Source organism: Rhinoraja longicauda, chromosome 32 (assembly GCF_053455715.1).
Source record: "Rhinoraja longicauda isolate Sanriku21f chromosome 32, sRhiLon1.1, whole genome shotgun sequence".
NCBI classification, from domain to species: Eukaryota; Metazoa; Chordata; class Chondrichthyes; order Rajiformes; family Arhynchobatidae; genus Rhinoraja; species Rhinoraja longicauda.
In genome coordinates, this window is record NC_135984.1 from 13,545,274 (window position 1) to 13,559,521 (window position 14,248).

The window sequence follows — 14,248 nt, forward strand, 5'->3', positions numbered from 1 at the left end:
TGTTGGTGCCCAATGAAAGATTGGAAACATGTGGCGATTTTGTGTGGAAAAAGAATGGTAATGTGTATCAGCGTCATCGAGCCAATGCTAGACACAAAGTTCAGGCACCATCTCTGGAGAAAAAGGATGGGGTGACCTTTTGGATCGGGACCCTTCTTCAGACTGAAAGTAAAGGGGAGGGAACTGAAGGTAAGAAAAGGCGAGAACAAGGCAGGACTGGCAACAGATGACCAAGGAAGGGGTGGAGCCATAATGGCCCATAGTTGGCTGGGGAAGTTGTGATAACAAAGGAATATAGGGATGCCAACAGTGGAACTAGTGGGATGACTAGAGTGGAACTAATAGGACTAGTTGACGCCTTTGCCTGGGGCGACATTGTGATTGATTCTTTAGTATGTTCTTACTTTCAGCTGGTGCTCTTGGTTTGGAACCATAACCTCTGTGTTGAATGCAGATACCCCTGCACTGGGTCCATGGCATTATATTTTGATTGGGACCATTGTTTTAATGTTCTTTTCTCCAGGGATTATTGCCAGTGTGTTGGTGGGGTTGTGTCCAAGTATTGCGATTGAGTGCGTGAGGGATGTTTCCTCTTTGCCTTTGGTTGGCGCAGCGGTAGAGTTGCTGCCTTACAGCGAATGCAGCGCCGGAGACTCGGGTTCGATCCTGACTATGGGCGCCGTCTGTACGGAGTTTGTACGTTCTCCCCGTGACCTGCGTGGGTTTTCTCCGAGATCTTCGGTTTCCTCCCACACTCCAAAGACGTACAGGTTTGTAGGTTAATTGGCTGGGCAAATGTAAAAATTGTCCCTAGTGTGTGTAGGATAGTGTTAGTGTGCGGGGATCGCTGGGCGGCGCGGACCCGGTGGGCCGAAGGGACTGTTTCCGCTCTGTATCTCCAAATCTAATATCTAAAAAATCATCATTGTCTGATGCCCTTCTGTTAAGGGAGATGCCCCTTACATGCCTCCCCACCATCGAAGGGATCTATTGGAGTTACTGCCTCAAAAAGGCAGCCAGTATCATCAAAGGCATTCACAACCTTGGCCACACAAGCACCAACTGAACCACTAACTACCAACTGTCTTGGTTGCACTGGGAACGTACGCCTTTTGTTTTGCACTAACTTATTGAACTAATATTGTATTGTTTTAACTTATTAAACGTTTTTATCATTCATCATGTTACCTACAAGGTCCTGTGTTTACAGACTTGTTATGCTGCTGCAAGTTAGAAGATATTTGTTACATTTTGGTGCACACGACAATTAAATACTCTTGACTCTCTCTTAGAAACATAGAAAAATAGGTGCAAGATTAGGCCATTCGGCCCTTCGAGCCAGCACCGCCATTCAATATGATGATGGTTGATCATCTAAAATCAGTAACCCGTTCCTGCTTTCCCCCCCCCCCCCCCATATCCCTTGATTTATTTATCCCAGAGAGCTAAATCTAACTCCGACTCTCTCTCTCTTCTGAGAGGGATGGCAGACTGGAAACGTTAACTGTTCCCCTTCCCGCAGTTGCTGGCGGACCGGCTGGAGTTTGCGTCTGGATTTTCCGCTGGCATCGTGCGGTGAGGGTGACGGCTCCTGCAGGGGGCTGCGCTGGGCGATGGCTCTCCTCTCCTCTCCTCTCCTCTCCTCTCCATGTCTGTCCCTCTGTCTCTGCATGTGCACCCCTCTCTCTGTGCATGTCTCCCCTCTCTCTCTCTCCCTCTGCATGTCTTGCCCTCTGTCTCTGCATGTCCCTCGCTCTCTCTCTCCGCATGACTTCCCCTTTCTCTCTGCAAATCTTCCCCTCTCTCTGTCTGCATGTCCCTCTCTCGCTCTCTCACTCTGCATGTGCACCCCTCTGCATGTGCACCCCCTCTCTCTCTGCATGCCTTGCCCTCTCTCACTCTCTGCATGTGCACCCCTCTCTCTCTGCATGTCTTCCCCTCTGTGCTCCTGCCACGGGCGGGCGGAGCTGCAGGAAGTGACGGGACATGCCAGGAGGAGAAGTTGTGAAAGTCTGTGCTGGGAGTGGGACAGTGTGGGAGCGGAGCCGGGGCGGAGCGGCTGGGGGACTGCGGGTAACTGGGCTGGGGCTGGGGGTTGGGGTAACTGGGCTGGAGTAACTGGGCTGGGGCTGGGGGCTGGGGTAACTGGGCTGGAGTAACTGGGCTGGGGCTGGGGGCTGGGGTAACTGGGCTGGAGTAACTGGGCTGGGGCTGGGGGCTGGGGTAACTGGGCGCTGGGGTAACTGGGCGCTGGGGTAACTGGGCGCTGGGGTAACTGGGCGCTGGGGTAACTGGGGGCTGGGGTAACTGGGCTGGGGCTGGAGTAACTGGGTTGGGGCTGGGGGCTGGGGTAACTGGGCTGGGGCTGGGGTAACTGGGCTGGAGTAACTGGGCGCTGGGGTAACTGGGGGCTGGGGTAACTGGGGGCTGGGGTAACTGGGGGCTGGAGTAACTGGGCTGGGGTAACTGGGGGCTGGGGTAACTGGGGGCTGGAGTAACTGGGCGCTGGGGTAACTGGGGGCTGGGGTAACTGGGCTGGAGTAACTGGGGGCTGGGGTAACTGGGGGCTGGGGTAACTGGGGGCTGGAGTAACTGGGCGCTGGGGTAACTGGGCTGGACTGGGGGCTGGGCTGGGGAATGACGCCGGGCTCCACCGGGGTTGGCGGGGCAGTGGGGCAGAGTTGCTGAGAAGGGAGGGAGGGAGGGAGGGAGGGAGGGAGTAGCGATGCCCGTTGAGCCGTGGCCGGGCTGGGGGGTGTGTGTCCACCGGCTGGTGCTGCTGCTGTTGGCCGCCGGGGCGATGGTGGCCGGGCTCAGGGTCCGTGTCCGGCTGCCCGACGGACAGATCGGCGAGGAGACGCTGGAAGCCGACACCGACACCGACTCCATCAACATCGAGTTCAAGAAGAGCGACGGCAGCCTCATCACCTTCATCGCCGACCTGCGGAAGGTGGGATGTGCGAGGGGGAGGGGGGGACTAGCCAGAGTGGGGCATCTTGGTCAGCATGGACCAGGTGGGCCGAAGGGTCTGCAATCATGTGTGACTCTGTGACAACTGGTCTCTCTGGAATAGGATGTTAGGAGGAAACTGGATGGGCCGAGTGGAGTCAACTGGACACCAGAGGGAAGGGGATGGGGTCAACTAGTCTCTGAGGATGGGGCAATCAGACCCCGGAGAAGCAGTGTTGTGGAGAGAGGGAGGGAGGGAGGGAGGGAGAGAGGGAGGGAGGGAGGGAGAGAGGGAGGGAGGGAGGGAGGGAGGGAGGGAGGGAGAGAGGGAGGGAGAGAGGGAGAGAGGGAGGGAGGGAGGGAGGGAGGGAGGGAGGGAGGGAGGGAGGGAGGGAGGGAGGGAGGGAGGGAGGGAGGGAGGGAGGGAGGGAGGGAGGGAGGGAGAGGGAGGAAGAGAGAGAGGGAGAGAGAGAGAGGGAGGGAGAGAAGGAGAGAGGGAGAGAAGGAGGGAGAATGGGAGGGAAGGAGGGAGAATGGGAGGGAAGGAGGGAGGGAGAGAGGGAGGGAGGTGGGTGGGTGGTGTGTGATCCTACAGTGAACTTGCAGCAGGAGAGGGATTTGTGGTGGACAATCCCAATCTGAGGGGGGTGAGATGGGATGAGAGGGCGGTGTTACCCTGGGAGAGAGAGAGAGAGAGATCGGGCTTAAGGCGTTCACACATTGAACTGTAGATGCTGGGAACTTGAGCAAAGAAAAAAAAAAAGTTCTGGAGAAACTCAGCGGGGTCAGCCAGCATCAGAAGAAAGGTCCCGACCCGAAACGTCATCTGTCCATCCCCATCCACAGATGTTGCTGCAGCACTTTGTTTTTTTTCTGAGCAGGATTAAGCAATCATCCTCTAATGAGGAAGTGATTTTTGGTTGGAAATGAATGTCTGTGGTCTCACTGCGTGATGAGAACCAACGGTTCAAGTCAAGTGGTGACAAGTCTACATCAGCATGAACTTGCTCCAGGGAGGGGAGGGGAGGGGCTGTTGAGAGGGGTGGTTGGGGGGCGGCGGGGGAGTTGAGAAATGGGGCAGGAGGGGGGTAAGGTGGGAGGTGAGATGGGAGGCTGTTGAGAGGGGTGGTTGGGCGGCGGGGGGGGGAGTTGAGAAAGGGGGCAGGAGGGGGAGGGGGTGTAAGGTGAGAAGAGGGGAGGGGAGTGTAGGAGGGGTGGGAGGGGTGGGCGGAAGGGTCTCGACCCGAAACGTCACCCATTCCTTCTCTCCCGAGATGCTGCCTGACCTGCTGAGTTACTCCAGCATTTTGTGAATAAATTGAAGAGGCAGTATTCGCTTTCAAGTGTTGAAACTGAGGAACCGGTGGCTTACTCATGGTTGGTGTTGGTGATCCAAGAGGTTGGGAAGCGAGAGAGAACACGCACTTCCCACTCTCTTCTGCATTTTCGCTTTTCTCGCATTAAGATTCTCACGGTACCACTTTTACCTTTACTCAATTTCCTGCAAGTCTGGATTTGAGAGATACCTGTTCAATTGGGCAATAGGACTTTGAATAAGAGCAGAATAATAACAAGTCAGTTGCATGTTCTCCGGCGACAGTGGGGTTGGAGAAGGAAACCTCCCAGGAAATGAAAGTACTGCAGTAAACAGTGTAGCGATCAGTCAGACAGTCAACAGAACCAAGTGGGATTCTTTCCAGAGGCCCGGGGGGGGGGGGGGGGTGTTCAATGGGGACAGAGCTTGCACAACCTGGAGCATTGTGAGCACGTCTAGTCTCCTCATTGAGAGGGGTTTGTTTCAACGCTGACTGCTTTTCTGAGAAGGATTACTCAACGGATACTTGGAATCAGTGGGTTGTTTTTATAAGAACAGGTTGTACAGAGAGGCTTATATCATGGTCATAGTTGTAGTTGGCCCATCACGTTTTCTGGGTGTCTATCTAGTAATCCTTCTCAGAGGAACTCCCAATGTTTAAACAAACGTCTTTAAACAAGGAGACCAGAATTGCTCACAAAGCTCCAGGTAACACTGCAAGTGCCGTACCCAGCAAAGACCATCACCTGCCATGTGACTTGGGAAAGAGTTTGAGTTTAGTTTAGTGTCACGTGTGTCGAGGTACAGTGAAAAGCATTTTGTTGACTGCAAGCCAGTCATCGGAAGGACAATACAAGATTACAATCGAGCCATCCACAGTGTACAGATAGATACCCGATAAAGACAATAATATGCATAACATTGAGTGCAAGGTAAAGCCAGTAAAGTCTGATCAAAGATAGTCTTAGTGTCTCCACTGAGGAACTGCAGATGCTGGTTTACACCAAAAATGCTGGAGTAACTCAGCGGGACAGGCAGCATCTCTGGAGAGAAGGAATGGGCGGCGTTTTGGATAGCGACCCTTCTTCAGACTGAAAGACAGAGTCACCCATTCGACCCGAAACGTCACCCATTCCTATTCCCCAGAGATGCTGCCTGTCCCGCTGAGTTACTCCAGCATTTTGTGTCTATCTTTGAGGCAGATAGTAGCTGAGGACTGCTCTCTAGTTGCTGGTCATACTTGCTCTGCTGCCAGGCTAGCTTGTTTCCACATTGCTTACTGCAGCATTTTAGTTGGCCCACCACATTCTTGCAAAATGTTGTTACCTACGTACACTAATCCTTGCATTAGATCTATGTCCTGCTATCCCTTACCTATTTAATTGCGTGTTTAAATGTTAAACATAATGAATGTATCTGACTCCACCTCTGACTCTGGCAGTGAGTTTCAGATATCAATTACTCTGTTCAAAAAATATATTCCCTACAAATCCCCTTTAAAACTCCTTCCTCTCAAAAATATATGCCCCCTTGTTTTTCATTCCCTTGCTTGGGGAAAAAGATACTGACTGTCCACCGTATATATATGCCTTCTAAAAAATTATGTGCCTCTATCAGGTCAACCTCAGCCTCATTCACTCTGGGGTAAGTAAGCCAAGCTTATCCAATCCCTTCACCTAACTACCACCCTGGCAACATCCTGGTGAATTTCTGCTCTTTCCAGCACAACTATATCTAAAGAAGGGTCTCGACCCGAAACGTCACCCATTCCTTCTCTCCCGAGATGCTGCCTGACCTGCTGAGTTACTCCAGCATTTTGTGAATATATCCAACATCCATCTGTTAGTGTGGGAACCAGAACTCCACAAAGTACTTCAAGTGTGGTCTAACCAGTGTTTTGTAAAGATCCAGCATTATGGCCCAGCCTTTATATTCTGTGCCCTGATATACAAATGCAAGCATGTCATGTGCCACCTTCACTACCCCATCTACATGTGCTGCTATATCAGGGCACTTTGGACATGAACGGTAAAGTCTGTTTATCAATATTCCTTAGAGTCCAACAATTTACAGAGTACATCCTAAACCATATGGCGTCCTAATAATAAATCACCTTGCATTTGTTGGGAATAAATTCCCTTTGGCAAAACTTCACCTGACTTTTCATCCTATCTATATCCTACTGTGATCTTACCTAACAATAGACAATAGGGGCAGGAGTAGGCCATTCGGCCCTTCGAGCCAGCACCTTTCTTGCTATCTACAGCACCATCAACATTTGTGTCTTGTACAAACTTGCTACGTCCTATGTTCAGATCCAGGTCGCAAACAGAAAGTGTCCTTGCACCCATCCTTTCAGTAGACCATTGGTCATAGACTTCCCATCAGAGATGTATCTTTCCAAAACATGGGCTGCTATTTCAGGGAAGTTATGAAGAAGCTGTTTACTTTTGTGGGAGATCCCAGAACTATGGCCAATGGCTAAAAATAGGAGATTGCCCATGTGAGACAGACCTGCAATGAATGTTTTACATCAAGAAGTTGGTGAGTCTTTGGCATAGTCTTCTCAGAGAAGAGTGCAAGCAGACTCGGAATACTTTTTCAATCCAAACGAAGATAAATTCTGAAGAAGGTTCTCGACCCAAAACATCGCCCATTGCTTTTCTCCATTGCTCTCTGTCTGTCCCGCTGAGTTCCTTCCAACACAAAGATAAATTCCTGACAGGCAAGAGCATAAAAGGTAACGAGGAGTAGATGAGATGCAGGGTTGAGATAAAAACGGAACAGCCATGATGTTATTGAGTGCTAAGGCTGCCTTGGGTATAATGAGCTCCTGCTCTTAATCCTATGTACGTGTGTGTTTTTCCTGCTGGATCCTTTGTTACCGAGCTGTCCAATTATCTAATTTACTTGAAGCGTGTACACGCTCAGTCAGCGTGAAGGCGGGCAATGTTCTGAAGCTGAGCTGTTCAGTGCAATGACACAGGACTGTCTGACCTTTTAGTTGCTTCCTAAATTGGAGTTATAACTACCTCGGGAATCTCGTGGCAAGGATAGCTGTGGTTTGTAGATTTGTAGATTTTGCAAGGAGCTGAATTATGTGGCAGCTACACGCACTTCTAACTTTGAAGCCCATGTCCTTGACTTTGGTGTTTTCATCTCCATCCGTGAAGATTTGTCGGGCCCTTCTTGTTGAACGGTGTCTGGCTGTTTCTTGAGCACTGCGCAGTGTTAGTCATAGGTTTGGCGGATGTCTGGAGACGCTCTAGAGAAGGTCAATGCGAGAAGCCTGAGTCGCCTCCCGGTGGTTTGAAAGGTTTGTCCGGAGCACATGTTTAATGATGGATTGGAAATGGAGAAAGAGAGACACAAAATATTGGAGTAACTCAGAGGATCAGGCAGCATCTCTGGAGAAAAGGACAATAGACAATAAGTGCAGGAGGAGGCCATTCGGCCCTTCGAGCCAGCACCGCCATTCAATGTGATCATGGCTGATCATTCTCAATCAGTACCCCGTTCCTGCCTTCTCCCCATACCCCCCTGACTCCGCTATCCTTAAGAGCTCTATCTAGCTCTCTCTTGAATGCATTCAGAGAATTGGCCTCCACTGCCTTCTGAGGCAGAGAATTCCACAGATTCACAACTCTGACTGAAAAAGGAATAGGTGATTTATTCACAAAATACTGGAGTAACTCAGCAGGTCAGGCAGCATCTCGGGAGAGAAGGAATGGGTGACGTTTCGGGTCGAGACCCTCCTTCAGACCATATGATTTGGTAATGGAGACATGGACACTGGGTCTGAAACCTGAGTGCGGGAAGAGTACACTGACTGAAAGACCCACACTTAATCGTGTGGTTGTTCTTATTCGTTGTGGTTTATTCCTTTCTGGTTTCCTGCAGCTGCCTTACACTGCCCCACCCAGCACCAGCCGGTGGGAAATAGAGAACGAGAAGGGATTGTTTGTATTTGCAGCATTAGATATGCTTTCTCAATGATTTGTTCTGATCAGCGTCAGGAGGACTGGTGTTTTTAGTGAGGTTGTCTCCCCGCCCTGTGTATGTGTGTCATTTGTGGGATGCAGGAGTGCATCTGGGAAAGGTATTTCCCTGACTGGTAATGGGCAAAGTGCCTGAGGTGAAGTCAGACATTGTCCATCAGGAATTAAAGTTGAAAGTTCTGCGTGCTGCATCTACCACAGTCGGCTGCAAGTTCCACCAATGTGCGTCTGAAACCAATTTGGAGTTGCGACTGCATGAAGCATGTTCTGGTAACTGCAGAAAATCATTCACAATACAAACTGTTGTCTGATGGATCAGGAAGTCCACCGATCATGTGTTGTTAAACGGCGGGCAATATATCCTGTTTTTCTGGGCACTGACTAGGTTTGACCATTGTGACCGTATCCGTAAGGAGTTGCAGGCAACTGATGAAAGGACGTGGCCTCCTGGTCTGCTCACTGATAGAAAAAAGATGAGGAGGAATTTCTTTAGTGCGAGGGTGGTGAATCTGTGGAAATCATTGCCACAGACGGCTGTGGAAGCCAAGTCAGTGGATATTTTTAAGGCAGAGATTGACAGATACTTGATTAATAAGGGTGTCAGGGGTTATGGGGAGAAGGCAGGAGAATGGGGTTGAGAGGGAGAGATAGATCAGCCATGATTGAATGGCAGAGTTGACTTGATGGGCCAAATGGCCTAATTCTGCTACTAGAATCTATGACATAGACTGTACAGCACAGAAACAGGCCATTCAGCCTAGAATGCCCATGCTGAAAAGAATGCCAAGATAAACTAATTTCATGATGTCAAGACCTATCTCATCTGCCAACACTGTGACCCAGATCCCCCCATTCCCTGCATATCCCTGTGCCTATCTAAAAGCCTTTTAAACACCATTACATCTGTCTCCACCTTCACCCCTGGCAGCACATTCCAGGCACCCACCACCCCTTGCGTAAACATTTCCACGCAGATCTCCATTAAACTTTGCCTCTCTCACCTTAATGCTCTGTGCTCTAGTCTTTGATATTTCCACGGGGGGAAAAAGGTTCTGACTGTCTACCCTATCTATGCCACTCATAATTGTATGTGCTTCTATCAGGTCTCTCAAGTTTTCAAGAGAGAGTTAGATATAACTCTTAGGGCTAATGGAATCAAGGGATATGGGGAGAAAGCAGGAACGGGGTACTGATTTTGGATGATCAGCCATGATCATATTGAATGACTCGAAGGGCCGAATGGCCTACTCCTGTACCTATTTTCCATGTTTCTATGTCTCCTCTCTGCCTCTGGTGTTCCAAGAAAGATTGTCCAATGTTTCCTTATAGCTAATACCCTCTAATCCAGGAAGCATTCTGATAAACCTCTCCTGTATCCTCTCCAATGCCACCACATCCTTCCTGTAAAGGGTCAATCTGAACTGTACACATGTTTATGCACAGTACTGCAGATGTTGGAAATCTGAAATAAAAATAGAAAATATTGCTTACGCTTGGCAGCAAGGACAGGGAGATGAATGTTTCGGGGGATAAACGTTCCCATGAATGGTACTGTTGATTTCAATCGGATTATGATCTTTGAACCCCTCGTTGCTGCAAGATGGAATGTGAGTGGGCTGAGTGAGAATGTGCTGCAGTGATGACATAGTGGTTTTCTTAACTGTGTCTTAGCTGATGGAGGAATGCTTGCAACAAGGATAGTTCTGGTTGGCATGTCAATGGTTAATTGTGTTGTTGACCCTGGACTAGGGAGAGCAGCAGGGCAGCTTTTGTTTGGTATGAAGTTCAGTTATTTACACGAATTCTTTCGGAAGCAATAAATCACAGACGAACTCTAGTGCCTTGAGTTTGTCCGGCGTCAATGGTAGATGAAGCCTGAGGTTTTCCTCTTGGTGTGTGTGTGGTTCACCTCTTGGCAGGTGGGTGTTGAAGTTGCCACTGGTTACACCACATCCTGGGCTGATTCCCATGAAACGTTCAGCGTCTCTGTGTAGGCGTGCGTGGCTTCGTTCTGCCAAAACTTGTTCCACTCCTGCAGGAAATGTGATAAAAAATATTCATTCCCATTGTCTTCGAAGCCCATCCTTCAGGACTTGACAACAAAAAAAGATGACTTTGGATTCTAGCAGCAGTTAAATTATGATTAACTCTTTCCACCAACCTCTGAGAAGGTAGTTTTTACTCGGTGAGTTGGAATGACTAGAATCTCGGACATCCCATCCCTGGGACCTGGACCCCCAGAGCTGACATTATATTTGGTACCATCTCTGGAGAAAAGAAATAGGTGACGTTTCGAGTCGAGACCCTTCTTCAGACTCTGAAGAAAAGGAATAGGTGACGTTTTGGGACAAGGCCCTTCTTCACAGTCTGACAAAGGGTCTCGACCCGAAACGTCACCTATTTCTTTTCTCTAGAGATGCTGCCTGACCCACTGAGTTACTCCAGTTTTTTGTGTCTATCTTCGGTTTAAACAAGCATCTGCAGTTCCTTCCTACACATTATGTTTGGTACATTGTCAACTGTTCCCTGTGTCCTCCCTCGTCTACATTCAGGAGCAGATGGTTCACTAATTCACTGTCAACCATGAGCACAAAGCACTTCCTGCTCTCCAGTCTTCCTTGCACCCTGCATTTCATACGTGTGCTTGACAAGGATGTCTCGCATTTCAAAATATATTGTCTGCGGTCTCTCTTTCAATAATTTTAGTTTAGATTAGATCTTATTAGACCCTTGTGTTGCAAGTGCTAGCACGTCGAGGGTTGAAGTTGGCACTCCTTGAATGTTGACACTTGAGGCATTCGTGCATCTCAAAGCAAAATGCTGCAGCTGCTGGGAGGCTGAAACAGACATAGGACATGCTGGAAATTACCAGCAGGTCTGGCCAGTATATGAGAAGATAGAAACAGAGTTAACATTTCACGTTGATGATCTTTTCTTCAAAGTGGGAAACTAAAACAGAGATGCTTTAAGTAGCAGAGAGGGGGAGGAATGGGGAGAAGACAAGGAGTTTCTCTGATAGAAGGAGACCGTGCTTGTCTACTTGATGCCATTGCCATCTGTACCCTCTAGGAGTGGCTGATGAAAGTTTACTCTTTGCAACGGGAGGAGTGTAAATGGAGGCTGCTGAATGAGCAAAGATAAGAGAGGGAAATGTTCCCGCGGAGCGGCACAGTGGCACTGCGGTAAAGCTGCTGTCTCACAATGCTAGGGACGCTGGTTCGACTCTGACCTCGGGTGCTGTTTGTACGTTCTCCCTGTGACTACGTGGGTTTTCGCTGGGTGCTCAGGTTTCCTCCTACATTCCAAGGTTTGCAGGTTAATTGATCCTCTGTAAATTGCCGCTAGTGCATAGGACATAGAACTAGTGTGAACGGGGGGTGATCGTTGGCTGGCATGGACTTAGCGGGCTGAAGGGCCTGTTTCCACGCTGTATCTCTGACCTGAACTGAACAATGCCGCAACCGTGTGATGCTGAACTTAACAGCTTTTGGAAATCTGAAGTAACAGAAAATTCTAAAAATATTCAACAGATCAGTCAGCACCGGCGGTAAGAGGACCAAGAAGAACAATTGTGACAGTTACAGGTGAATGATTTGTGAAAATTGTTTCTCCAGGTTTGAACTGTCAAAGACCAGAGAGCACAGCTTTCAGGTGGGAGGGGAAAGTTTGAAGGAGATGCGCGGGTGGGTGGGGGGGGGGTGATGCCTGGAACGCACTGCCAGATGTGGTGGTTGAGGCAGATAAGATGGTGGTGGGTGGAAGACGTCTAGTTGGCCACTTGGATATGCAGGGAATGGAGGGATATGGATAATATGCAGGGGGAAGAGATTAGTATATCTTGGCATCATGTTCAGCACAGAGCTTTTTGGCCGAAGAATCTGTTCCTGTCATGTGCTGTTCTATGTTCTACGCGGCATTGATGGCATGGGGATGGGATGGTTGAGCTGCTTCAAATGCAATCCTTGTTCTTTGTCTGAGGCCGTGACTCCAACAACAGGAGTGTCCCCTATTTGGACCTGAGTGTTACCAGCACTCCCCAATGTCATAAAAAGGCACAAAGTGCTGGAGTAACTCGGCTGGTCAGGCATCTCTGGAAAACATGGATAGTTGATGTTTCAGGCTGAGGCCCTTCTTCAGACTTGAAATGCTGCCTTGGTTTCAAGGTCTGCCACTCTTGCACCACCTCCTGCAACTTGGCTGCTTGTTCTGAGTTTGAACCAAGGGTGTGATGAGAAGTGGAGCCAAGTTGGAGTCCTGGCAGGAGCCAAGTTGGAGTCCGGGCAGAATCCAAAGGGGCTTCAGCCTCCATCAGTTGGCTGGTGACAGAGCAACGGTTATAGTTTAGGAGATTGTAAATACTGAGAATGAGATGCCACGTTGTCTCATACCAAATGTGTTGGTTTGAAATTCCAGCGTTACTTGTGTTTGGCACTGATGTTGAGCCACGTTCGTCAGTGCCAAAAAGGAATTTGTGTTTGGCATGATGTGCTACTGTGGTGTTTAAATCTAATGTAAAACCAGCTTTGCTGCTTCAAGGGAGTGGATGTGAACGTGGGATGACATACAACTAAACTAAGCTAGTGCGAATGGGTGATCAATGATCGGCGTGGGCCGAAGGGCCTGCTTCCAAGCTGTATCACTAAACTAAACTGGAGTGAACAGGTGTTCAAGGCCGATGGGCCTGTCGAAGATAGACACAAAATGCTGGAGTATCTCAGCAGCAAAGGCAGCATCTCTGGAGAGAAGGAATAGGTTTCCATGCAATATCATTAAACTAAACTAAGTCCAAAACTATGATGGTTGTAATTTTCTCATTGAGTGAGATGGGATGTAACTTCTCATTACTTCTCTTGTTACATTCAAGTGTATCCTCAAAGACATTTTGCAGATCATTAACCTGTTGCTGCATAACTTGTGCCTTAATCCATAACTTTATGATCATGTAAAAGAGAGTTAATGTGTAATGAGCTAGTTAACCCTTTTAATCTTTAATTAGCTTTTCACCCTTTATTGACTTGCCCAAAATAGAATTTGGGGCCTTTTTAACAACGTGAGAATGAGTTTGGTCGGCAGGGACATTGTAACGTGTGTTTCTTGAGTATTGTTTAGTTTAGTTTAGTTTAGAGATACAGCACGGAAACAGGCCCTTCAGCCCACCGAGTCCTCACCGACCAGCAATCGCCAAACACTAACATTATTCTACACACGAGGGGCAATTTATAACATCTGACCGAAGTCAATTAACCTACAAACCTGCACGTCTCTGGAATGTGAGAGGAAACCGGAGCAAACAGGAAAATCCCTCGTGGTCACAGGGAGAACGTACAAACTCCGTACAGACAGTACCCATAGTCAGGATCAAACCCGGGTCTCTGACGCTGTAAGGCAGCAACTCTACCGCTGCGCCACTGTGCCGTACAAGTTGTCTTTTGTAAAACTTATTGCAACTGTCCGACATGAATAAAAGTCTCCAAATTAAAGTCAGATTTTAGATCACAAGATTACTTGACACTTGTGATCTAAAATCTGACTTGAATTTGGAGACTTTTACTCATGTCGTTTTGCTTTAATGGCTGGGAATGAGTTAATTGGCAGGTTTAACACTACAGATCGTTGAAGTCGGGCTCGTCACTCAGAGTTTCTGCCGATTGTTTTCTTCTCTTGTGGAGAGCTTGGAGAATGAAGGGCAGGGAACACGCAGAAGTTGTCTGTCATTCCTATCCTTCAGATACCTTTGATGCTTGAAAGCTAAAGCATACATAGTTACCTCTTGGGAAAAGCAGTCGCTCTAGCTTTTGGTTTCATGAAGACGAAACCAAGTGATGCAGAAATGTAGTGAGATTGCAAACCTCACCAGGGAATAAGACGGTCCTGCAGCAAGAACTCAGTGGGGTGAGCAGCACCTGAGGGTAGAGGTGGGGGCAGGGAGAGGGGTGGGGGAAGGAATGCACAATGTCTCAGGAGAAGCCTAGCATCAGAATAATTC

General features: G+C 48.8%; 1 protein-coding gene across 1 annotated transcript in view; it reads left to right on the forward strand.

Annotated features, from left to right (window-relative positions):
- Positions 1 to 2,725: 2,725 nt before the first annotated feature.
- The window catches only part of LOC144608689 (out at first protein homolog), a 32,821-nt gene continuing 21,298 nt past the window's right edge, over positions 2,726 to 14,248 (forward strand). The window contains exon 1 of the mRNA XM_078426680.1: positions 2,726 to 2,950. Coding sequence (XP_078282806.1) covers positions 2,726 to 2,950 — 225 coding nt within the window. The remainder of the gene's footprint in view (positions 2,951 to 14,248) is intronic.